Source organism: Myotis myotis, unplaced genomic scaffold (assembly GCF_014108235.1).
Source record: "Myotis myotis isolate mMyoMyo1 unplaced genomic scaffold, mMyoMyo1.p scaffold_m19_p_13, whole genome shotgun sequence".
Lineage (NCBI taxonomy): Eukaryota > Metazoa > Chordata > Mammalia > Chiroptera > Vespertilionidae > Myotis > Myotis myotis.
Window position 1 is genome coordinate 23,805,872 of NW_023416317.1, and position 26,120 is coordinate 23,831,991.

The 26,120-nt window shown below is 40.0% G+C and overlaps 1 protein-coding gene across 4 annotated transcripts in view; it reads right to left on the minus strand.

Moving 5' to 3' along the window:
- Positions 1 to 25,136, minus strand: part of TAMM41 (TAM41 mitochondrial translocator assembly and maintenance homolog) — a 45,390-nt gene extending 20,254 nt beyond the window's left edge. For 2 of the 4 annotated variants that reach the window (XM_036332204.1, XM_036332203.1), the window contains exons 1-4: positions 24,809 to 25,136; positions 21,344 to 21,526; positions 18,629 to 18,721; positions 11,445 to 11,595 (exon numbers count right to left, since the gene is read on the minus strand). In XM_036332204.1, the coding sequence (XP_036188097.1) occupies positions 11,445 to 11,595; positions 18,629 to 18,721; positions 21,344 to 21,526; positions 24,809 to 24,943 (562 nt within the window). In that variant the 5' untranslated portion in view covers positions 24,944 to 25,136. Of the gene's footprint in view, positions 1 to 11,444; positions 11,596 to 14,041; positions 14,161 to 18,628; positions 18,722 to 21,343; positions 21,527 to 24,581; positions 24,765 to 24,808 lie in introns of those variants that run through there. The other 2 variants (XM_036332205.1, XM_036332206.1) reach the window with 2 other exon arrangements.
- Positions 25,137 to 26,120: the final 984 nt, after the last annotated feature.

The window sequence follows — 26,120 nt, forward strand, 5'->3', positions numbered from 1 at the left end:
GCAAACCATCTGCAGTTGCTTGCCATCAGTGGTCAGGGTCCTTATTATGAATGTAGGGATGGGAAGGACTGTGAAATATAGTGGAAAGGCCCTGGCTTTCATGCCCGGCAATGTCCCATGGTGACTGGAGATTAACTTTTCTGAGTTAGTTTCCTTCTCTGTAAAACGGCTATAACAATCATACTGACCTCACAAGGTTGCTTTTAGATTTAAATGAGTTAATGCATTTGAGAATGCTTTGTAAATAGTAAAGCAGATATTGTTATTATACACACACACACACACACACACACACACACGTTTACATATGATGGGAAAAGGACAGGGGGTAGAGGAGGCTGAATCTTTGAAGCTAATGACAGGCTTTTCCCCCCTCTTAAACTAACTGCCATACTGCTATTTCAGTTCAATAAATATTTGGTGGCTACTAAGTATGAGGACCTGTGCTATACATTTGGAGATGTAAAGTATATGCCCTACCTAAGGCATCAAGTGACATGAAAACAGATCTTCAGTGCATGCTACAGAAGTGGGTATTTCTTAGGTGCAGTTTAAGAATAGCAGCTCAAACTAGAGGTTGATATGGCAAAATATGATTCATTTTTAACAGCTTTTTTTGAGATATAATTTATACACTATATAATTCACCCATGTAAAGTATACAATTCAATGTTTTTTAGTATACTGATAGAACTACGCAACCATCAAATTTTAGGAAATTTTGGCTTCCCTAAAAGAAACTGTATCCATTGGCAGTCACTCTCCATCTCCTTCTACCCTTCCGTCCCCAGCCCCACGCAAAAGTAATCTACTTTCTCTCTCCATAGATTTGATTCTGGACATTTTATATAAATGAAACTGCACAATATATGGTCTCTTATGACTCAGCATATGTTTCCAAAGTTCATCATGCTGCAGCATGCACTGGTACTTATTCCTGTATGTGGCTAAACAATATTCCGTCGGATAGATTACCACATCTTATTCATCCATTTCTCAATTGATGGACATTTGGATTGTTTCCACTTTTAGGCTATTTATGATGAATAATGCTATGAACATTTGTGTACAAGTTTTTGTGTGGATGTATGCTCTCATTTATATTGGGTATTCCTGGGAGTAGAATTGCTAAGTCATATGGTAACTCAATTTAATATTTTGAAGAACTGACAAACTGTTTTCCCAAAGTAGCTGTATCATTTTATAATTCCACCAGTAATGTATGAAAGTTTCAATTTCTTCAAACCCTCAGCAATACTTTTTCTTGTCTGTCTTTTCTATTTTTTTTTAAAAAAAATATACTTTTATTGATTTCAGAGAGGAAGGGAGAGAAAGAGAGAGATAGAAACATCAATGTTGAAAGAGAATCACTGATTGGCTGCCGCCTGCATGCTCCCTACTGGGGATCAAGCCTGCAACCTACCGTATTTTTCCATGTATTAGACACCCCCATATATAAGACGCCCCCCACTTTTCCAACCCAAAATTAAGAAACCAATATTTTAAACATTTTGCTGGTTTTCCTCTTAGGGCCTTCTTTTTTGGCGTCTTAAGGAGTTGTTCTTCCTGTTTTCTCACTGTCTGACCATACACTCAGTGGGAGGAGGTCCAAATTGTCTCTCTGCAGCTGTTTCCATGCTCTTTTGCATAGCTGATTACGTTCAGTTTCATTTTGCGGAGTAAGACAATGCTTACCGGTATTTTATTTATTGACATCTTTATGGGCTCAGAACGCTCAGGTCCTTGTTGCATCTGTGCACTCTCCACCTCCACCTCCAATTACGGCATCAGCTGACATCAGTAACAGTAAGGCTCGTGATTGGAGGAAGCCTGTGTGACAAGATATGGGCAGCTACACACCCCCACGGCTCCCTCATCTGCTGACTTCGTGTATAAGAAGCCCCCCCCATTTTCAGTCTAACAATTTTAGAAAAAATAGCATCTTATACACGGAAAAATATGATAGGTATATGCCCTGACTGGGAATCAAACTGTGACCTTCTGGTTCATAGGTCGACACTCAACTACTGAGCCACACTGACCATCTTTTAAATGATAGCCATTGTAGTTGGTGTGAAGTGGTATGGTGTCTCTGTGGCTTTGATTGACATTTTCCTAATGACTAATGATGTTGAACATCTTTTCACTTGCTTACTTGCTATTTGTACACTCTTTTTAAAAATGTCTATTAAACTCTTTGTCTATTTCCACACTGGGTTGTCTTTTTATTGCAATCTAAGACTTCTTTATATATTCTGGATACTAGTCCCTTACAATCAGATACGTGATTTGTAAATCTTTTATCCCATTTTGTTGGTTGGGATCATTTGCACATAAAATTTTAATTTTTATAGCCTTATGTATCTATTATTTCTGTCATTGCTTGTGGTTTTCTCTCTCTCTCTCTCTCTCTCTCTCTCTCTCTCTCTCTCTCGTATACCTAAGAAACTACTGCCTAACCCAAAGGCACTCTTTTAAGAATGTTATATTTTTAGCTCTTACATTAAGCTCTTAAATCCACGATCCATTTGAGTTAATTTTGTAAATGGTATAAGTTAGATGTCAAACCTCATTCTTTTGCATGTGGACAAAAAATATTTACTAGTATTTATTCAAAGATGATCAAGGCAGTATTTCTAGAAGGCAGTCTAACCCACAATTCAGAATGCATCCTCAAAAATATCTCTATGGCTGGGACAGTGTTGCTCAGTGGTTGAGCATCAACCTATGAACTAGGAGATCACGGTTCGATTCCTGATTAGGGCACATGCCTGGGTTGCAGGCTTGATCCCCAGTAGGGGGCATGTAGGAGGCAGCCAATCAATGATTCCCTCTTATCATTGATGTTTCTCTCTCTCCCTCTCCCTTCCTCTCTGAAATCAATAAAAACGTATTTAAAAATAAGTATCTCCATGGCTGCAGAAGTCTAACTCACATGTGGAAGAGAATGAAAAAAGAATAAATAGCTGATGTACTTAGTTATATAAATTTGCATGACTTTTCCTTTTATACACTTTACAGAACACAATATGGATAGGTGTGGGAGGGATGAGGAGAAAGCAGGTTTATGATACCAGTTCAGGAAGTAACCAAAATCACAATCGTTCATTCATTCACTATTTACTAGCACCTGATAAGCACTGGAATAGCGTGAGCAAAACAAGACAAAAATTTCTGCCCTCTCTAGTCAGTGGTAGAAAAACAGGCCAAAGATAAACAAATCTATAAACAAATAAAAATAAATAGTATTTCAGGTGGTGGAAAGTGCTATGAAGAAAACATGAGCAGGAAAAGATGGCCGGGAGTGGAGGGCGAGCCACATGGCTCCCTGGAGTAAACCAGGAATAACATTCACCATGACAGACCCTTTGTATAACAGTGAAGGTTTAAAAGTGAGGGTTCTAGAACAAGACAGCCTGTGTTCAAATCCTAGCTTTGCCTCTACAAGCTACACGCTCAGGATAAGCTACTTATTTGGGCTTCAGTATCCCCAAATGTAAATTTCAAGGATTAAATGAGTTAATACATGTAAAACAATTAGAACAATACCTGACAGGTGGGCACTAGAATTATGAAGGGGGATCACTTTGTGAATTATATAATTGTTTAACACTATGCTGTACTCCTGAAACTAATATAAAGTAACTAGAGGCCTGATGCAAAAAATTCGTGCAAAGGGCTCGGCCCCTGGAGCCCTGGCTTTGTCCGGAAGGTTGTCCAGAAGGACGTTCGGAAGGCCGTTTGGCTGTCCAGCCTAATTAGCACATTACACTTTTATTATTATAAAATATTAAATGTTACCTGTACTTGAAAAATAAAATTTAAAACATAACAATACTTGACAAACTATAAATAATCCATAAAAGTTAGATATTACTGACAATTAATATCCCCCTTCAGGAGTGCTGCATTCTCAGAAATTAGCAAGTGATGAATGCAAAGAGTTCCAACTGAGGCTTCAGCAAAAGCTCAAGCTTGACAAGCATAGAGAAATATGCTTCCAAACCCCAATATGCAAGTCATCAAATGACACTGCTTGCAAGGTTCAGAGAGTGTGATTATCATGGAATAAATCTTAATAGCTCTCACTCCAAGAAAAAGTTTCTTGACTGACTTTTACCAGGATCCAGAAATGGAGATGTTTACTCACACTTTAGAGTGCTGGCACCCATTTCTAATATTTTTCTCCAAGAATCACTCAACTGGCAACTAAACTTTTTCGCTGCTTTGTCTTATTCCTAGAAATAACTAAGCCTGTGTTCAGACAATTTGGCATGGAAAGGAATCCATTCTCTCTCTCACAGAAGAGTGCTTGAAGATATTTTTTCTTTTCTTTTTTTCTTTTTTTAAAATATATTTTATTGATTTTTTACAGAGAGGAAAGGAGAGAGACAGAGAGCCAGAAACATCGACGAGAGAGAAACATCGATTAGCCGCCTCCTGCACATCTCCCACTGGGGATATGCCCGCAACCCAGGCACATGCCCCTGACCGGAATAGAACCTGGGACCCCTCAGTCCGCAGGCCGACGCTCTATCCACTGAGCCAAACCGGTTTCGGCTCTTTTCTTTTTTTAAGGTGTTTTTATTCCTAAGAACTATAAGGGCCAAATGAATCCACCTGACCTCATGTGGATTTTTTAATTAACATGTAACATGTTTTTTAATTCTTATAATTACACTAGAGGCTCGGTAAACTAAATTGGTGCATGGGTAGGATCCCTAGGACTGGCCAGCTATCAGGGCCAATCAGGGCCTTCCGGCTGCCAGCTGGGGCCTTCCTTACAGCTGCTGGCCAGGGCCTTCCTTCGTTCCGCACCGCCTCCTGGTGGTCAGTGCATGTCATAGCAAGCAAATGAACTCTGGGTCTCCCGCTTGAACTCCCGAGGGGACACTTTGCATATTAGTCTTTTATATATATAAATAATTCCACTTTGGAGAACATGTCCAAGGAAGTCAGTGCCACCTGTGTCCCCTTCTGTTATCAAAGTAATTTGTCCAAAGTGATTCCTAGCAGTGTCATTAATAAAACAGTGATAAGTGGAGCCAACCTGAGTGTCTGTCAATCACTGAATGAGCAAAACATGGTGTTTCAACTTGGAAAAACCTATGTAGCCAGCAATAATACATAATAATAGTAATAAATAATAATAGCAATCACTTTCTGAGCACCAACTACAATGAGGTATGATATAGTGGGCTCTTAGATATATTATCGCATTGAAAACTTTTTTATGAGCTAGTTATTTCCATTTTAACAAATAAAAAAATGGGGGCTCAGAAAGATTTATGCACCTCTACAAACCTAGTACTCACACTCAGGTCTGAATGTAACATTTACCTTTCTGTTGTCCATTATATCAAATGGCTGTGTTAATTTAAGCAAACATGTATCTAAAATAATAATGGCTAACATTTATTGAGCATTTACTATATGCCATGTACTGTGCTAAGCACTTTACAGGATTTAATGTAATCTGCATGAAGATCTCCTTTAGAAATGAAGAAACTGAATCATAAGAAATAAGAAACTTTCCCAAAGATGAAAAGTTAATTAAGGCTACAGCTAAGATTTGAAGTCAGGCATTTGACTCCAGAGCCCCAGCTTTAAACATTTCATTAAGGCTGACTTCCATGAATTAATATTTTGTTTAAAAAAAAATATCAAGGTTCAAAATAGGATGCTTAATTTAAGTAGTTACGCGTTTTAAGTAGATTACTTTCATGTAAAGTTGCTCACTTCACTGAGGCACTGCTCTAGTTCACGCCCTCATCATCATTCACAATCCATGACTTCCCTGTCTAACCAAAAAATATGTACAGAGTGCCTACTATGGTTTTTTTTTTTAAATAAAAAGTTTTATTGATTTTAGAGAGGAAGGGAAAGGGAGATAGAAACATCAGTGATGAAAGAGAATCATTGATTGGCTGCCTCCTGCATGCCCCCTACTGGGGATTGAGCCTGCAACCCACGCATGTGCCCCTGACCGGAATCGAACCCAGGACCCTTCAGTCCACAGGCCAACACTCTATCCACCGAGCCAAATTGGCTAGTGCCACAAAGAGACTGCAGGCACAAGAACAACCAAACATGGACATTGTCCTGATTATTCTCCCAGCAGGCTCCTCTGCCTGGACAGCTCTCATCTGGGCTCTCCTCATGGGTCCTCATCTGTTGGTGCTTATTTGGCAACATGTGTTATTTGGTAAGTCTACCACTGACTCACTATGACTGCATATGTTGATTAATGTGAAGTTCAAATGTCACCTTCTAGAGAGGCCTTCCTTGAGGCTATGTTCACCTTCTTCCCTTTTCTAGTGCTGCCACTGTTTGCTGTCTGACTTTTCATCTAGAATGAACACCCCACAAGGGCAGGGATTGTGCCTGCCTATTTACTTCTTTTATCTCCAGAGCTTAGAAGAGTGCTTGGTATAGGAGCCTCTTGTAGTTATTTCCTGAATGAATGAACTTTTCTGTCTTTAGTTTTTCTCCCTCCTGCACAGTGCTGGCAAAACTTGTTTTTAACCACAACATATCTCAGACTATCTTGCAATGCCTGAAAACTTCTATGGCTCCTAGTTGTATACAGCTTGTCAATTCCCTTTTCATTTTTTTCACTTTGTATTCAATGCCCTGCCCAACCTGGCCGGGGTCTAACCTCTTCTCCAAAATACAGAGAAGCAGTGAAGTTAAATGGTTAAGAGTAGGGGCTAAGATTTCAGCTCCCACACCTACTAACTTACCAGACAACTGACTGTGGGCAGATCTGGGCTTCAATTTTCTATAAAATGTATCAATAGCACAGCTTCCACATCGAAGGATTGTTCTGAGGATTAAAATAGTTACTAGCTCCAAAGTAGTGACAGACATTCCTGACACAAAATAATAAATGCTATTTACTCTTGTCATAAACCTTGGATTTTGGTTCCATCAAAATCCTTCTTCCCTAAACAAGTCATGTTCTTTTATACACCCCCTTTCCTTTTTCACGTGTGTTATTTGGTAAGTCTACCACTGACTCACTATGACTGCATATGTTGATTAATGGGAAGTTCCTTAGAGCAAAAATTATGAAGCACTGATTCACTTGATAAATATTAAACCAGGATCATTACCTAAAATTAGTCATTTTAATAGTTTGTATTTACATAAAAAAGTTCAAGGTGAACTTTAAACTCTATTTGGTTTTTCTTTTCTATACACTTAAATGCTAACTTCTAAGAATAACTGAAGGATTAGAAAGCTTTCTTCTCCCCAATTTTGCAGACTCTCATCTTCCACCTACTCCTTTCTCACCATCATTTACAACAGTAATGCCATAAATACTGACCCCCAGGGTAGTCAAAGTGATCCTTAAGTACTATGTTAAACGTAAGGGCTATTATTACAACTAGTAATACTGATAGATCTTGCCTCTGCCAGTAATTACTGGCAGAAACTTGTCCAATAACATGGAGAAACACTGTTTTTTCTGTTCCTCCTAACCCACACCCCTCCAGCCCCTCCAGGGAGAAATGACGAACTTCATAAGTTAGGGACAACATATTATCTCTCAACTAGAAACAGGTGAAAAATAAATGTCAAAGTTGTAAATAAAATGAGGCTGGTAGGTAATTTAAAGTTTGGTATATTCTGAGGGCTTGGGAGGTTTGGGTGGTTTGCCAAGTGGATAGAATCTAATCTGTTCAGGGATACTGGGTTATCAGAAGCCTAGGAAAGGCAGGAGGAAACGCTTGCCTTTCAACACATCGCCTGGGGCAAGTCTCAAAGTATGAAAGATAATTAACTACCTGCAGGGCTTAGATCCTTCCCTATCCTCACTATTCTAGTCTAATTCCAGCGTGTTATAGACTAGGTAACCATTAATTATACTGTGTCCTGGTTTACGAACAACCATCATATATAATGTTGTTTCAATGGGAAAGTATGTTCCCAGTTCTAAACAACTGGCTTATAGAAGACTTTTTGGAAACTGTCTCATTCATAAGCTAGGAATTGCAGAGAGTTGTAACCAGTTCCCTCTGGAGAGGATGTGCCAAGTATTGTGTCCTAAGTTTTGCAGTAAGAAGCCAACCTCACTAAAATGAGTAATGTAGGATACTTGGCCAAATTCTCAGATCCAAATCTGGGTTAAGCAATAAATAATAAAATGGCAAGAAAACAAGAGACTAGATGAGAAATGGGAGTGACCAGAGGCTGAGACAGTGGAGTCAGACACACCAAGATTTGAAATCTGGCTCTTGGGAAGCAACTCTCTCTGACTGCCTTTCTCCCAACTGCTCAGGGCTGCTCATTATCACTATTTAGATCTCAGCTTAGACATCACACCACCAGTCAAAGGGCCTTCCGTGACTATCCACTGTGAAGACAGCCCTACCCTCAACCTGATTTATTTTCTTCATCGCATTTAACCAGTTAATTGCCACGCATCCAAAACGGAAACCATCCCCACACGCCACGATATTTTGAATTTTAAAAATCCATTTGCAATGAATATTATAAAAATAAATATATTTTTAATATATTGACTATATACTAAATAAATATTATAAAAATAAATATTGAATATTTTCAGCTGAAAATTCTCATGAAAAATGATTTTAAAGTTGGTCAGGGCTGCCACTTAGGGAAGACATTTATTTTATAGACTCACGTGGTGTGTGGGGAAGGTCCACAGCTAGTGTCTACAGATGCTTATAGCGTACAATTTAACCACTATCTGAAATTACCTTATTGCTTCTTTATTGCCTGTTTCTCCCTAAAAGAACATAAACTCCATGAAAAATTTCACTCATGTCATGCACACTAGAGTATATGCCTAGCACTGTGTGTGGCACATGGAAAGATATATTTGTTTAACAAATGGGGCTAATGTGTGAAGATTCAGTGGTGGAATAAGTTATCTATCTACCCACCTACCGACCTACCTCTCTATGTCTGGTACAATGCTACTATACAGCAGATAAATATTATAAAAGAAACAAAACAGAGGATGATACTATTATGAGTCAGAAAGTGCTGAACAACTTGGATATGCCTCACAGAACAGGAGAAACCAGGAGTGTAAAATGATTCTTCCAGGAAGCAAAGCAAAAATCAGCTAAAGATTGATAGCAGCCTGAATGCTAATTTGAAGTCTGCTAATAGGGGAAAGCAGTTATGTTATTTGATAAACTTCTTTAGTGAATGTTCAGAATTTATAGAAAACTCCTAGAAGCTGCCTAACACTATGCTGATGTTGATGACGCTGGAAAAAATGGAAAAGTGGTTGTGGTATGGGCAAAGTAGAGAGCGGTTCTGCATTTCCTTCCACAAAGTCAATGAAAGGCTTCTGATCCATCTTTCTCACAGGGAGCAAGGCGAGGAAATTATAACAAAGTGACCCCTTTTCCCACAAGTTGCATGTAAGTCCATTCATCCAGGTACACTCTTTGCCCCTCCCTCCACCTAGACACATTTTGGGAAAAACACTGAAGAACAAGACCTTTAAGGTCTCTTTCAGCATTACAGTTCCATGAAATCTTATCTGTATAGGGATTCAGAAAATAAAAAATTGCTTTTGCAATATTTTGAGCAGAGTTTTTTGACTCACACTTAAAAGCTGGAAAAGAGGATGTTTACTTAAGGTAGTGGTTTTCGCCTTGGCTAGTTTGACTCAGTGGACAGAGCGTCGCCTGCAGACTAAAGGGTCCTGGGTTCAATTCCAGTCACGGGCACATACCTGGTTGCAGGCTCAATCCCCAGTAGGGGGCATGCAGGAGGCAGCCAATCAATGATTCTCTCTCATCATTAATGTTTCTCTCTCTCTCTCTCCCTCTCCTTTCCTCTCTGAAATCAATAAAAATAAAAAAGATAGTGGTTTTCAAACTATTTTTTAAGTAGAAGATGACTTTTTTTTAATGAATTTTTACATAGCTCCTTAATACGTTAAGCAGTTCACCCGCTAGTCACATTAGGGTGAGAGGCCAGGGCTCTCTCATCTTAGCTTTCCCCTTGCCCTCAGAGGGAGCCCCTAGCATCTCTGAGGAGCACAACTGGTTAAAGGGAAAGAAAGTGAATATTTAGATAAATAAATAAATGGGAAAGAAAACTTTTCCTTAATGTGAAGGGAGAGATGGAGTTGAATAGTTACCACTTGATAACAATAATAGTAAAAAGATGGGTTTGAGCAAGAATCATCAATAGATGCTCAACCTAGGAGGGAAAGTTTGATAAGAAGTAGGATATTTGCATGTCTTAAAAAGCCTCCTCATAAATTGTTTAGAAGTGAGAAAACACTGCTTATCAGGCATAAACATCACTGGTGTGTAGATTTCAAAAATGGAATGCCATAGAACACAAAGAAAGGCTGAGGAAGTATTCCAGATTAAAAGATGAAAGAGACATGACATCTCAATACAATATATGATCCTTGACTGGATCGTGTCCTGGAGGGAAAGAAAATACTTTTATAAAGGACATTATTGGGACAACTAATGACACTTGAAATATGGATCGTCAATTTGATAAAAGTACTGAGTCAGTGTTAATTTCCTGAATTTGAAAACTGGCCTGGCCGGCATGACTCAGTGGTTGAGCGCTGACCTATGAACCAAGAGGTCACGGTTCAATTCCTGATCAGAGCCCATGCTGGAGTTTTGGGCTCGATCCAGTGTGGTGCCTGCAGGAGGCAGCCGATCGATGGTTCTCTCTCATCATTAATGTTTCTATCTCTCTCCCTCTCCCTTCCTCTCTGAAAGCAATGGGAAAGAAAAAAAAAGGAAGAGACCTGTACTGGGGTTATGTAAGAGAATGTCCTTGTACTTTGGAAACACATTTTGAAGACTTAGCCTAAAGGAAACATGATAGGTAACATACTCTCAAATAACTAAAAACAACAACACATAATACATTGTATTTACATATACAGAGAGAGCAGTGGTTCTCCAAGTGGGACCCCTGAAGGAGCATTAGCATTACCCAGGAACTTGCTAGAAATACAAATGCCTGGGCCCCACCCCAGACCTACTAAAATCAGCTGTCTGGGAGTGGGCCCCGCAGTCCATTTGAACAAGCCCTCCAGAGGATTGCACACTAAAGTTTGAAACCCACTGATACAGAGAGGATGACAGAACAAACGTAGTGAAATGCAGAAACTGGTAAATCTGGGGAGAGGTATATGGGATTTCTGTACTATTACTGAAATTTTTCTGTATGTTTGCAATTGTTTCAAAATAAAAATTAACAATAACAACAACTAAAAGATTGCCCTGGGGTAATTTATGTACAGATGTGGAAAGGAAGAGACTGTGGACGTAAGGAGGCAAATCACTGGATTTTCACACAGGAAGTAAAGGGATTCAGAACTGAGGTTGCTGCAGCTCCAGTGCAGGAGCGAGGAGCGATGTTTGCACGGTCTTCAAACGAACCTTCTTGTAGAATATATGGACACCAAACCTACTGACCTGAATAGGAGAGTCCAGCAATCATTGTAAAGAGGTCTTCTTCAGAAAAGCTTTCGGGAAGCATGAGGAAAGCAGCAGTCACAGCACTCTTCAGATTTTTATCTAGGGCTGCCCTAAGAGCCACATTCTCATTCATTGCTATGATTTTCACCTGAAAAAAGCAAAACATTCAGAAGAAAAGTTCCAGAAGAGTATTGCTCAAGGTAAAGGGTTATGCATGCAATGGAACTGTCCCAAACTTAGCTCTGAAGATCTTGGAATATTAGGCCAGTTGATACAAAATAATTATTATAATAAGCAATCCCAGAACCTCTTGTTTTGTGCCTTGTGCCAAAATCAGAGAAATCATGACACGGGGGGAAAAAAAACAACACCCCAAAATAAATATTTATCTTAGATGGGTTTTGAAAAAGAAGTCAGTAGAAATGAAGTAAATGTCCTTTGGGAAATGTAACATTTATAATCTCATTGTTCTTCACTTAATTTTATGGTAGACAAAGGCAAAATTTTATTCTTTTATTTAGAACTCAACTCTTCTGTTATCCATGCATAACGTGAGCAGCTCATGCTCTATTTCAATCTGATTTTGACTAAGGAAAAAGAAAAAAAATAGCTACTATAGAAAGAGCATGCGTTTTGGGTATAGGTAAGGCCTCAAGTCCAGGTATTTATTAGCTGTGGGCAAATTACTTAACTTCTCATCTATAAAATGGGGATTATAGACATGCATCACAGAATTGTTACAAAGATCGAATGAGATAATAAATGTAAACTACCTAATGTACTAGTGAATGCCTTGATTAATAAAACAAAATTTTCTTCTGAATACACAGCAGAAGCTACTGTCTTTGACTTTCCCCAAATTCAAGAAAATATAAATTGCTCTAGTCTATTCTGAGAACCTAGGTTTTAAAGATTGCACTGAAGTTAAGAGAATGTGTTCAATCCCAGTTCTATCTCTTACTACCTCTGTGACTATGGGTATAATTCCTTAAAATGGGGTTAATAACAGAATTAAGCACATAAGGTTGTTGGGAAGATTAAATGAGATATTACATATGAACCCTTAGCAAAAGTAAGCTTTTTTACGTGTTTCTTGGTGCATACTGCAGGAGTTCCTCTGGGCCAGAGGTTCTCACCTTCAGCAAGTATTAGAATCACTTAAAGGGCTTGTTAAAGCATATTAGGCCCATCCTCCAGAGTTTCTGATTCGGTCGGCCTGGATGAGGCCTGAAAATGTACATTTCTAACAAGTTCCCAGGTAATGTTGGTGCTGCTGGTCCAGGAATCACATTTTGAGAACCACTGCTGTAAGGTATATACTTAGAAGTAGAATTGCCAAACTATATCAATTTATACTCCTGCCACAATTTTTTAAAACCATCATGCTCCTTCTGAATGATTTTCTAAGTAAGGAAAGGGTCTAGAAGTCCACATATCTCAAATGTATCCACCATCTCTAAACCATTTACTTGCTGGCAGCAAATTTTCCTCCTATTCTAGAAAACATGGCTTAAGTTGCCTTTTATTTGTTGAATAGAGATAATTTTTGACAAAATTAAGATGGTCATAAAAGACACATACATATAAGAAACTCCAAATTAAAATTTTATTAAGACGGCAGGGAAAGAGACTGATGTGTATCTCAAAGTATATTTTTAAAAATTAATCATAAAAAGCAGCATCATAAAACATAACTATTTTACAAATCAGACTTAAAAACCTAACTTCTATCTTTTACTTTTTTTTTCCTAAGGGAACATTTATAGCATAAAAACCTCTCATATGTTAGGTAAGCCACTCTATTCTAAATACTACTACCTCCTCCCTTGTAATTACAAGGACTTAACAGCCCTTAATTAAGCCTTTCAGCACTTGGGTGAGTTTAATATTATTGCAATCATCTGCAGAAAAGTAAAACCAAGGAGCAGCCCAGCAGCAGGACTTGCCCAAGGTTGCATAATGAGTTGATGGCAAAATCAGGGTAACACCCTTATGCTTGGCAAATCCAACTCTAAATATTTTGAATTAATCTCATGCATTCAGTTAGGGATCTGCTCTGGTTAATTTCTTTTCTTTAAAGGTTATTAAAACAAATGTTAAGGTCCTATTAATAACTAACAATAACGTGGTTATGTCTTGAATAACTTTCCTAAACTTTTTATTCCATATAGAATCATGGATGTAGGAAGGTAACCTCCTGTCTTACTCATGGGGAAGCCAAAGCCCAGAGGATTAAAAGATTTCTCCATGAGAAGCAGTGGCACACAAATGAGGATCTGGGTCCTTGATTCATTCAGAGCTCTTTCCAAAACTCTGTAAAGCCTCACTTCCAAATTCTTATTCCTCATTTACCAGGACCGCTCAGTAATGCTTCACCCTATCTTTTTCTGGTAGCTTTTACAGAAACTCCATGAAAACAGAAGCTATTTTGAGATGCTAACAAATCAAAGTTGCAAAGAAATGAGTAAGTTTGAGGAAATTATTCTATTCAACGTGATACCACTTATTCTCTAAGAAAGGTGTTCTAGTTAGGTATAAAAACGCAGTCTGTTTGCTATTTAAGGTTAAGAGAGTGTAAATAAAAGCATCCTTACTCAAAGGAAAAATGTCAATTCAGAAGACTCTGCTACTGTGCTGATCTGGTTCTCCAGTGTAAGGTGAACTAGGAACTTGTCTCAGCAGCACTGTTATTTGTTGTTCAGTGAAAAGCCAGTGAACTCTTGGGACACTGCCAGAGAGGCCTGGGAAAAAAAGAAAGCCCTCAGATTTGTGAATAGCTGTTTGTATCTGACTGGAAATGCCCGCATCTGAACCGCATAGATAGCATTAGCACGACTGCCAAGAAGAAAATCTTTACTGGAGAGAGGAAGGGGCAACACTTGAAGGGGCTTTCAAAAGCCCAACTCGAGAGATTTGTGAGTACCTTTCATGATGGAAAAAAAGGGAAAGTCACAAGTGGTCTCCTCTATAATACAGTCACATGGAGACAGTACTTGAATTGCAAACAGTGAAGTTATAGTCACAAAGAACACAGCCCTATCTAGTGTTCAAATACCCAACCACTAACCAAATGACCCTTCCCATGGAAGTTTTCCATTCCAAATGGCCAGAAAGGTTAATTTTTCTAAATGGTTACTGCCTGAGGACCAAAAAGAAACACTGAACATTTGAGCTGGATGAAACCTTATTAATTACCTGTTGGACTACTGACTCTTCCAAAATAAGAGTGTGGTGCTTTTAAAAAAAATTCCTTTGGCATACACAGAGAAGAAACTTACTTGTCTGTTAAATAAGGAAATGAATGGCTCAAACTTTGCATTTTAAAGGCTAGAGGCCCAAAGATTTGCTCACAGCTGGGCAGAGCCAAGGCTAGTGAGCCAGGTTTTCCATCTTCATTGAGGGATCTTTTATACTTCTGGGATTTTTCTATCCACAAAAAGTAAGTCAATAGCTATAATACGATGATGGTTGCAAAATTGTTTATATACTAAAAACCACTGAATTGCACATTTTATTTTATATGTGTGTGTGTGTGTATTTCAGAGAGGAAGGGAGAGGGAGAGAGAGAAACATCAATAATGAGAGAGAATCATTGATCAGCTGCCTCCTGCACAACCTCCACCAGTGATCAAGCCCAGAGCCCCCAACAGGGGCCTCTGACCAGGAATCCTTCTGGCAACCATTCAGTGCATGGGGACGTGTCCAACCAACTGAACCACACTGGCCACGGAGGGAAATGTCCATTGTTTAAAGAAAGGTACTCCTTTATATTTCTCTTTTTTTATTAATAAAATTTATTTTTTAGAGTTTAAATTCACAGCAAAATTAAATGGGAAGTAACCCGGCCAGTGTGGTTCAGTGGTTGAGCGTCAACCCAAGAACCAAGAGGTTGCCCTTTCGATTACCAGTCCGGGCACATGCCCAGATTTCTAGCTCTATCCCCAATAGGAGCCATGCAGGAGGCAGCGGTGTTCCTCTCTCATCAATGTTTCCCTCTCTCTATTCCTCTCCCTTCCTCTCTCTCTTAAAAAAAAAATCAATAAAAACATATTTTTTAAAAATGGAAATTATAGGAAGTACCTATACCCCCTGTATATTTTAAACACTTAAATTGCTAGTGACTGAGAGATTCTATTCTAGTAGCGATACCGAAGATAATTTTAGAGCTTTAGACAATGTGATTAAATGTAACTCCTTCTTTTAAAACACATAAAAACAAAGAATTCACACTCATTTCCTCACAATTCTTTCCTAAGACATTTACCCATTCTTTTTATTAAAATACTACCAACTCTTACTTTCTATCAGATTTGTTCATTTGATTAATATTTGCTGCCACCTAGAGGTAAAAATAGTTTGTTTAAAGACAGTCATCTTGAGAATGGTTAACAGGGATTTCCACTAGAGGGAAACTGAGAGCAGGAGTGGGTGGAAGAGTTAATTCACCCACTTACGATTTTTTTTAAACATGTGTTATGGCCAGAACTTTCAAATGATTTTTAAAGATACGTATCCTGATTTTCTTTTGCTAGAAGCTTAATAAGCCTGAGGTCACATAGTCATTGTTATCAATAACATTTTCTTCCCCAAGTTAGCTGAGAAATGCCATTTTGCATGATATAAATGTAGCTGCTACTACTTGTCTTAAATTGTTGTTTTTATATTACCAGGATATATGGCGTTTAGATAAAAATCTGAGGTCATTTCCAGTCAGTGCTTACATTCTAGGATTTTGTGGCATTTTTAGCTTTCTAATGTCAATTTTAAAAAATATATATACTAGTATTTGCTAACTGGTTTGGCTCAGTGGACAGAGCGTTGCCCTGGGGACTGAAAGATCCCAGGTTTGATTCCGGTCAAGGGCACATGCCCAGGTTGTGGGCTCGATCCCCAGTAGGGGGCGTGCAGGAGGCAACCATCAATGAATTTCTCTCATCGCTGATGTTTCTCTCTCTCTCTCTCCCTCTTCCTCTCCTTTCCTCTCTGAAATCAATAAAAATATTAAAAAATAAATAATATAAAAAATATATGTATATTTTTTTATTGATTTCAGAGAGAAAGAGAGAGGGGAGAGAGAGAGAGAAACATCAATGATGAGAGACAATAATTGATTAGCTGCATCCTGCATGCCCCCTACCAGGGATCGAGCCCACAACCCAGCCATGTGCCGTGACCAGGAATCGAACCATGACCTCCTGGTTCATAGGTTGACGCTCAACCACTGAGCTTCATCCGTAGGGCCCCAATGTCTATTTTTTTTTAATTGAAATATTTCAAGCACAAAACACAGTACAGAGAATAACAATTTCACATTCAAGATCTCATTTTATCTAAAAATAACTCTGAGATGGGCAAGAACAATGGGAAATGAAAGATTTTTTTCCTGAATGTCTACTAAGTGCCAGCCATTTTAGATCTAGGCATTTCTCAAATGTCTTTTGAAGTGCGATCAGCCTTCTCCATAGATGACGATGTTTCAAGGCTCAGAGAGATTAAGGCACTGGTACAGGGTCACATAGCTGGGAATATCAGAGTTGGGACCCAACAGATGTGTCTGATTCTAAAATGTCTGGTTCTTTTCTAGTATTTCTATTCTGCTTCCACTTTTCAACACCTTCTTGAAGTAGACAGGGCAAATATTGTTGTCCCCATTCTACAGATAAATTATTAGAGGTTCAGAAATATAAAACAAGTTGCCCATGTTCACATAAATAGCTAACAAGTGGCAGGAATGAATAAGACCTAAGCTTTTCATTCCACATTCATTTTTCTTCCTGTCAAGCAACATATTTTGTAAATTAAAACACCTGGAAAGAAAATTAATATTTATAAATTTTCAACTGCATTTATTTGCTTAATTATGTGCTTTACTAGTTATCTAGCCTAGAAATGAGAAATTCATCTATATAGATATGAAATTACTTAGGTAAGCCTATTGTTTCTGAACTTTAAAAATAATGTTCTTACTGAAAAATTACATAAAGTATACAAGTCTAACAGATACAGCCTGACAAATTTTTACATATGGATATATCAATGAACTATTGCCTTTATCAAAGTTTCTGGACATTTTAATGAGCTACACCCTTAAATCTGTTTTTCTACATGGAATTTTATTTATTTATTTTCCTTTTTATTGAATTTATTGGTGTGACACTGATTTAAAAAATTATATATGTTTTAGGTGCACAATTCCACAAACATTTAAATTTTAAACCCAGATGCAAGACCAGAGAATCTTGACTGCCATGTATATCAGTGGAGATTTGTATGATACAACCAAGTAAGCTAATATTGTATAAATCTCTAACCTTTTGCCATAACTGACAAAAGGAGAAGCAGCATAATCACTCTTATGGGAGACATTTAACAACAATCCATGCACTGTCTTTTAGGGCCTGAGACCCTCTGACAGCACAAGGAAAAATTTTCCTTGCTGTGAGATTGGCAACTGTGACTATGTCACCTAGTTCTCAAACTATGAAAAGACCTTTTCTCAGAAAATAGACTATATATCTGCATGAAGGAGAAACATGACATTTTCAAATAGAAGTTAAAAGTTCAAGTCCTCTCCACTTTTTTCCTGTTTTGTTTTATTTTCTGTTTCTATTGAAGCCCAGGCAGACATTACCCTCGACAGCCTCCTCTAGCAGTATCCCCAATTAAGGAAGGACCCTACCACACTATCTCACCATTGGCCTGAGGAGGATAATAAAGGGGATTAGAATCCACTCCCCTCAGCATAACTACCTGGTTCATTCATTTCTTCAACAAACATTTGCTGAATGATTCCTATGTGCCAGGCACTGTCTCAGGTACTGCTGGGATATGTCAGTGGACAAACAATGCCCCATGACACATTCTAGAAGATAAGGTGATTTGGGTCAAACTGACAGAGGCTCCACTGAAGCACTGGGCATTTCTTCTGCCATTCTCTCCAGCCCAAAAGGTCTAACTTTGTGCCTGATCCATCCAGACAATTGAAGAATCTACAGAGAGAGGGCAGGAGTAATGTGGATAATATCTAGATATTGTTTGGCAATGAATTCTTAGAGAGGAAAAGGAGTCTGAAACTTAATTCTATTTCCTGGAGTTCCATCTCATTGCAATCAAAGATCAAAGTAAGGTCAGGTGCAGAGAGGAGAGGTGTCCCTAATTGTGGCAGCCAATAAAACACTCACTGGTTTTTGGAGCCGTCCAGCAATGTATAAGGTATTCCAGTTGAGGAGATCTTCAATCAAAATACTAGTGCTAATAACTCCATATTTGATAAGCTGGAAAAGAAAAGAAATGGACATGAAAAGAAGCAAAAGACTGTATTGTTGTTTATGCAAATGAAAAATATAAAGAAATACATTTCTGCCCAGAGTAGTACCTTGATTTCCAAAGCCACTCAAAATGCCTACTTTGTAAAGCACCCATCTCTACCAAAAATATTTGCAAAGGATACGTTTCCAAGACTGATTTGTCCCCTCAGGTATATGAGATGACATGACCACTATTTTAACTCAGACTCTTGTGATGTTAAAAGGCAGAATGGCACTTAGAGGCTATCTAGTACTGGTCCTCAATGAGCTGGAAATAAAAAATTGGTCCTTCAGCACAGGCAGTTTGAGCAGCTATAATATATTTCATGCTTCTCCCTTGGGAAATAAGAAACCTGAGGCTCAGAGAGAATAAATGACAAGCCCAAGGTGGCACCACTAGTAGCAGAGACAAAACTAGGTCCCTGAATTTTAGTCTGGGCTTCCAACGTTCATTTTACCACAAAGTACAAGAAGTTTTGTTTATAATTAAAAGTTTTTACTGACATCCTTTACATGGTAAATTTCTCTTTCACTATGGGCTATTCTAAACACTTTTATAATTACAGAGCAACATCTATCAGTGCTGAACATGGAATTGTGGTCAAGCTCATGCAACAGTAATTTGTACAAACTCCGAATGCAATTGTTCCAGGTTACAAAATACCATTTGTTTCAACAAATATCTCTGGCCTCGTTCTGTTGAACTTCAGTATCCCAATGGCCTTCTCAGGCTACAAATATCTATGAAGTAGCTAAAGAAATTTAATTAAAAAGTACAGTCTCTTTGGCATATAATTATGCCCAAATATTTGGTTCCTGGAGCTTTTAATATTGTTTGAAACTACTAATTAGAGATAGGCTCAGGATAATATTCATTATGGCAAAGAACAAAGCTACGCACTTGGCATGACTAAAGTGCACACAGAAGGCTGTGCTGAATAACCTTCCCTCCACTCTAGCCTGTCTTGCAGGGAGCCTTCTTGCTGTAGGCATGCAAAAGCTGGGAGGTAATAGAAACACCACTGGCCTGGAAGTCAGGGCCTGTCACTGCCTAGTTGCCTGAGCTTATGGAAGTTATTTTCTCCATGAACCGTGGTTTTTTTCATCTGCAAAGTGCAGGTGGAGCAGGATTGGCCCTCAACCAAAAAGGTAAATTCAAGGCCCAAAGGTTATGCAGACATCACCAATAATCACAGCACAGCTTCCTGCCAAGTTCAGACAGGTCTTCAAAATCTTGCTCAGTCAGTACTCACCCTCCTGGCCTTCAAAGTGTGGCCCACTGACCAATAACATCAGCATCACCTGGGAGCTTGACAAAATTACAGAATCTCAGGCTCCATTCCAGACCAACTGAATCAGGATCTGCATTCAACAAGATCTTCAGGTGACTGCACGTCAAAGTATGACTGCTCTAAGCAATCAGCAGCATTGAGCAGAGTTGGCACAGCTGGTGGAACCCATATGTCATCCTTAGCCCAGCTTAACTCTAGGAAACTGGATTTAGTACCCGGTGGTCTTCTTAAGTTGGGATCCTGCCTACTTCTTGGCAGCCCTCCTAGAGACTGGGCTCCTTCATATGAAAGACAGTCCAGCAGGGTTCCCGCTACCAGACAACCCTCTACCAGGATCCGGGCATCTTACCTGCTCTCCAACAATTCATCATCAAGCTCCACCCACCAGCTGGCACCAAGAGGTTCCTACTACTTGGCACCACATGTTCCTAAATACCTATACTATCCTCTTCACTTGCAAATCCTTCCTGGAAGAATGTCAGTCCTTCCATATAGATAAGATTAATTTCCACTCTGGTCCTTAATGAGCCACTGACTAAACCATTGGTTCTCAAAGTGTGTTTTTCAGACCAGCAAGAAAGAAGCTTGTCAGAGAATAAATCTTTAAAGTTCTCATCACAAGAAAATGTAACTATGTGTGGGTATGGATACTAACTAAACTTATGGTGATCATTTCATAATATATACATATATCCCTGTTGTACACCTAAAATTAATACAATGTTATATGACAATTATATCTCAATTTACAAAAAAAAAAAAAAAGCAAAGCCTCAAGCTCTACCCCAGACTTACTGAATCAGGAACTCTGGGGTGGGGCCCAGCAATCTGTGTCTAACAGGCACTCTAGGGAATTCTGATGCACATTAATATATGAGAACCACTTGGCCAAAGGCAAAAAATAAAGCCAGTCATAAAGCCAGTCACACTTGACCACCTTCATCTAGCACAGTGATGGCGAACCTTTTGAGCTCGGCGTGTCAGCATTTTGAAAAACCCTAGCTTAACTCTGGGGCCGTGTCACATATAGAAATTTTTTGATATTTGCAACCATAGTAAAACAAAGATTTATATTTTTGATATTTATTTTATATATTTAAATGCCATTTAACAAAGAAAAGTCAACCAAAAAAATGAGTTCGCGTGTCACCTCTGACACGCGTGTCATAGGTTCGCCATCACTGATCTAGCAGGAGCTGGAACATTTCCTGACTGCAAGAACATACCTATTTAGCTAGTATTCTAACAACAAAGGTTAATAACAACCCAAGAGAAGACAAAGGCCAAAGTCACTTACCTTACTGTCACACATGATCAATGTATTGTAGTAAACTCCAGCGCCATAGTTATTCTGGATAGTGGTGATAACCTTGGGCCCCAAAACTTTTAGGAAAGAGTAATGGCTCCAATTTTTCTTCAGGTTCTTTGAATGCCATGCAACAGGGTCATCTACTGTGAACACAAAGTCCAGCATGGCTTTCTGGGAGGTGAAGAAAAGAGAATGATTTTAATTTTAATTCCTAGAAAGGCACCCAGATAACAGTGGAAAGTTCTAAAATTTTATGCCATTATGATTAATGAAAGACCTGGGATTTTCAAGAGAAATTTAAGCAAGTCTCTGGAACCAATGTGCGCTGTTTTCATCAATACACGTTACAACAATGTTTATTTAACATTTACTGTCATACCAACACTCTTCTAAACACTTTATATATTATATACGTGTGTATATATATATATATATATGTATACACACACACACATACAGTGACTCGTTTTATTCTCAAAACAAATCATACAAGGTAGGCACTGTTACTATCCCAATTTTTTGGGAGAAAACCACAAGGCACAGACTAAGTTCCTTGCCCAAGGACACACAGCTGGCAAATAGCAGATATAATCTGGCTCCAAATTCTGTGTGCGGAGCCACTCTACTACACTGCCTTTCATATAAATGTTGCTGAACATGCTCCCCTTTTCTTCCAGATGAAATAACCCATGGATAAGCTCTATACAGTGTCATGTAAAGGGAAATGCTAACTCTCACCCATGTGCCAACCACTCACCGAGGACCTACAATGAGCTCTGATAGATCAGGAGGTGGTAGTAACGAGCTCAACGACTACTGAGGAAACAGACAAATCATCAGGAAAGGGATTTGAGAGAAGGATGCAAAATGTACCCATTTCACTCAAAATTGGGTCAACAGGAAGGAGAAACCTCCCTGTAAAATTACATTTTTCAAGACTGATGGTCTGAGTCTTGAAGAATGTGCAAGACTTAAAAAGCAGGCCTGGTGGAAGTAGTAGGAAAAGCACAGGGAAAGGGATCCTGTTGGAGGAAAACACTGTGGATATGAGAACTGGGCATGTTCTGTGTGCTGCGTTCGGTTCGCGATGGCTGGCATAGGATGCAGGCAGGGGAGTGGAGGGAGATGAGACAAGATAGAGAGGCTGGATGCCATAATAAGAAATTTTCTTGCAGAAGAGCTCACTGGCGGGAGGAGAAAATAAAGGCTGGGAAACCCCATTGGAGGCCAACTGCAAGATTCCAGGTGAGGAAAGAAAAGACACTAAGGCAATGAAGGGCATAGAGACTGATCTGGCAGAGACTTGGGTGTTGGAGCCTGCAAGGCTTGTTAACTGTAGGAAATGAAAGTGAGGGAAAGCAAAGGAAGGACTTTTTCTTGGAGGGAATTCCACCTCTGCTCAAAGGAAAATCTTCATGGAAAAATAAAGAGGTGGCTACAGAATCAGGAGGGCTAAGGCCTGCTCTGGGTTTCCCATAATGTCATCCACAAAAAACTGGATACTTAAGATTTCAGGTGGACATGTTTTTTAAAATTGTATCATTATGCTAATGTTTTTTTAAAATATAACTACCTATAATAACCTATAATTTATACACTTGTAATCTATAATTTCTCATATGCTGTCAGTTTTTTAAAAAGTATTAAAAACTAGTATAACCTTGGCCGTTGTGGCTCAGCTGGTTGGAGCATCGTCCCATACACCAAAAGGTTGCAGGATTCCAAGTCAGGGCACATATCTAGGTCACAGGTTCGACCCCCAGTCTGGGGTGTTCAGGAGGTAAATAACTGATGTTTCTCTCTCTTTCCCCCCTCCCTCCCTCTTCCTCTCTCTATAAAATCAATAAACATATCCTCCGGTGAAGATTAAAACAACAAAAACTTGTATATGTAGAAGACAGCAAATCCAAACAACACTATAGATGGCCAGACAGATTACAGCCAGGTATCCAAATCCAGAAGGCTCTATGGCAGTGATGGCGAACCTTTTGAGCTCGGCGTGTCAGCACTTTGAAAAACCCTAACTTAACTCTGGTGCCGTGTCACATATAGAAATTTTTTGATATTTGCAACCATAGTAAAACAAAGACTTATATTTTTGATATTTACTTTATAATAATTTAAATGCCATTTAACAAAGAAAAATCAACCAAAAAAATGAGTTCGCATGTCACCTCTGACACGTGTATCATAGGTTCGCCATCTCTGCTCTATGGCAATCTGCACACTTCCATTTCCTTAGTTTACTGAAAATGACAGTGAGCTGTTGGGCTGTGTAAGAACTAGAGCAAATAGCAATACAGTTCAGAACAGTTGCACACACAGAAGACAACTCTACTTGGACTTTTGTTCCTTTTACATTAATTCAGCAAACGCTCTAAAGCCCAGATAGAAAGCTTCGTTTAAACAGCTTCGCTTAAATGAAAAAATATCTGCCTGTCCCACTTCTGCTTGTCTTGAATCTTGTCTCCACCTTGGAAGTAAACTTTATTTTCAGAGGAAAATCTGCAGTCACTAGGAAAACTGTACCCTCACCGCTGCTGTGCTGAGCCAGCCCCGCAGTGCGATCCGGCCACATCCTAACTAGTGTGGGTTAATGTCCTGCGCCTGGGTAAATCCACCGGTCCCCCACTAACTTAGCTGACTTCACTGCACCAGTCCTGGCCCTCCAACCAGTCCCTCCGCTTTCTGAAGCCACGAAGATCATTTTGTATTTTCTCCTACAGCAATGGTTCTCAACCTTGACTGCACATTAGAATCACCTGGGAATCTTTTTAAAAATCCCGATTTCTGGGCCGCATCCTCCGGAAATTCTGATTCTTTGTTACTAATGTCGTGGTCCCACCCCTTAACAGAAACAGAATTTCCGGAGGATGAGACCCAGAAATCAGGATTTTTAAAAAGATTCCCAGGTGATTCTAATGTGCAGCCAAGGCTGAGAACCACTGTCCTACAGCCATTGACGTGTCCCTCTCAAGCTCGGCTGTGCATCAGAATCACCTGGGAAGGTTCTGAAATTCTTGAAGCCCAGGCCTCCCCGCCCCACGCCCCCAATTAAATCAGAATCTCCGCTGATGGAACCCAGGCATCAGGTTTTTGTTTTTTTTTAAGCTTCTCAGAGAACTCCATGTTCAGCCAAGGTGCAGAACACCGAGCTAGCACCTGGCAAATATTTCTTTTCTACCATCCTGCCTCTGCATCAGCTTTCCCCTCCACATAATTGCACCTCCTGCTCTGGACGGAGGTGGGCTCCTCCTACTTGTCCTAAAACCTCAGCTCACGCCGTTGTGGGGTGAGGAGCACTTCCATACGAAGTCTGTACTTGGCTGGTTGAGATGTGGAGGGCGCGGGGCAGACAGGTAGCTCCAGGGCTCTGGGTGGGATGAAAGGCGAAAGGAAACTCGTGCGACCCGGCCGATGCTCGGCGTGGGGCGCGCTCCGGGCCGGGCTCACCTTCTGGTCGGAGCTGGGCCCCGCCTGGCGGTACACCCCGGAGCCATAGGCGAAAGCCAGGCTCAGCTCCTCGGGGAAGTGAGACAGGATCCTGCGGAAGGCCACCCCCGAGCTCTGCAGCGCCTGCAGCGCCATGGGCCGAGGCTGAGGCCAGGACCCTTGGCGGCGGAGGGCGGCGGGGCGGGGAACGGACACACCCGGCAGGGGGTTAAGGGTGGGGAGATGAAAGACGGGGACCGGCCTGAACGCGGGGATTCTGGAGCCAGAGATACGAGCAGGAGGGACCAGCAAGAACCAGCGTGCCGGTCGCACCGGCGAGCGGCCAACCTCAGCCACGCCTCTGGCACGCACACGCGCTACCGGGGCGCAAGAGAAGGCGCCCGCCCGTGTGTGAGGACGCAAGGGCTTGCGGAGACCCCTGGTGGTCGGAGGAGCTCACTGCAGGCTGGACTTACCGCTGGGGGAGAGGGTTGTTGGCTGATGGCACTGCTTTTTTGTTCTCGCCTCAAACCACATTTTAATAAATGACTATAAAATCGTTCGTGTGTATTGCAGAAGATTGTTTAATGAGGTGAGTTTTCACATAGCAAAATTGTACACTTTACGTAGAATTCAATGGCATTCAGTACATTCATCATGTTATGCAACCATTATCTGTAGCCAACAACAAAAGTGTAGATTTTCAAAGTTTAGGAAAACACAAGTAAAATCAAAATCACGTCCAGTCCAGAGACTATCACTGTTAATATGTGGCTGTGATTTCTTCCCATTAAACCCCTTTTCAAGTCCAATGATGGGTATGAAAGTGCTCCATAAATGGTAAAGGACTGCACCTATGTCCTCTCATATTGGTATTTAATATTAAGGGTGGAGAAGAGATTCTGCCCCTTTGCCTTGGGCATTAATCTCAGGTGAGAGCTCACCTCTTTGTGTAACTAGAGAAACTTGCTTAGGATCACAGGGCCATTCAGGATGTAGTTTGACTTCCAGGACAGAGACTTTTCAAATACTCTCCTTTTTCCTGCGTACACTGCCTCTCAAAAATAAAAGAAGTAGTAACAGCTAGATTTGAATAATGTTGATGCATTTCACGTGAATTTTTCATGGAGTCCCTCCCCTCTGCTCTCCTGTGGGAGGCAGTTATTGCCTCCATTTTAGAGATGAAGAAGCTAAGTCAGAGAGAAAAGGCAATGTGGTTAGGATCACATCAGCTTGTGGCAAAACTGGAGCTCAAACCTAGGTCTGGGTCCACATCCTACAATTCTACGATGTCCTGGAAGTGTTTTGAGCAGGGACCTGTTGGGCTCAAATG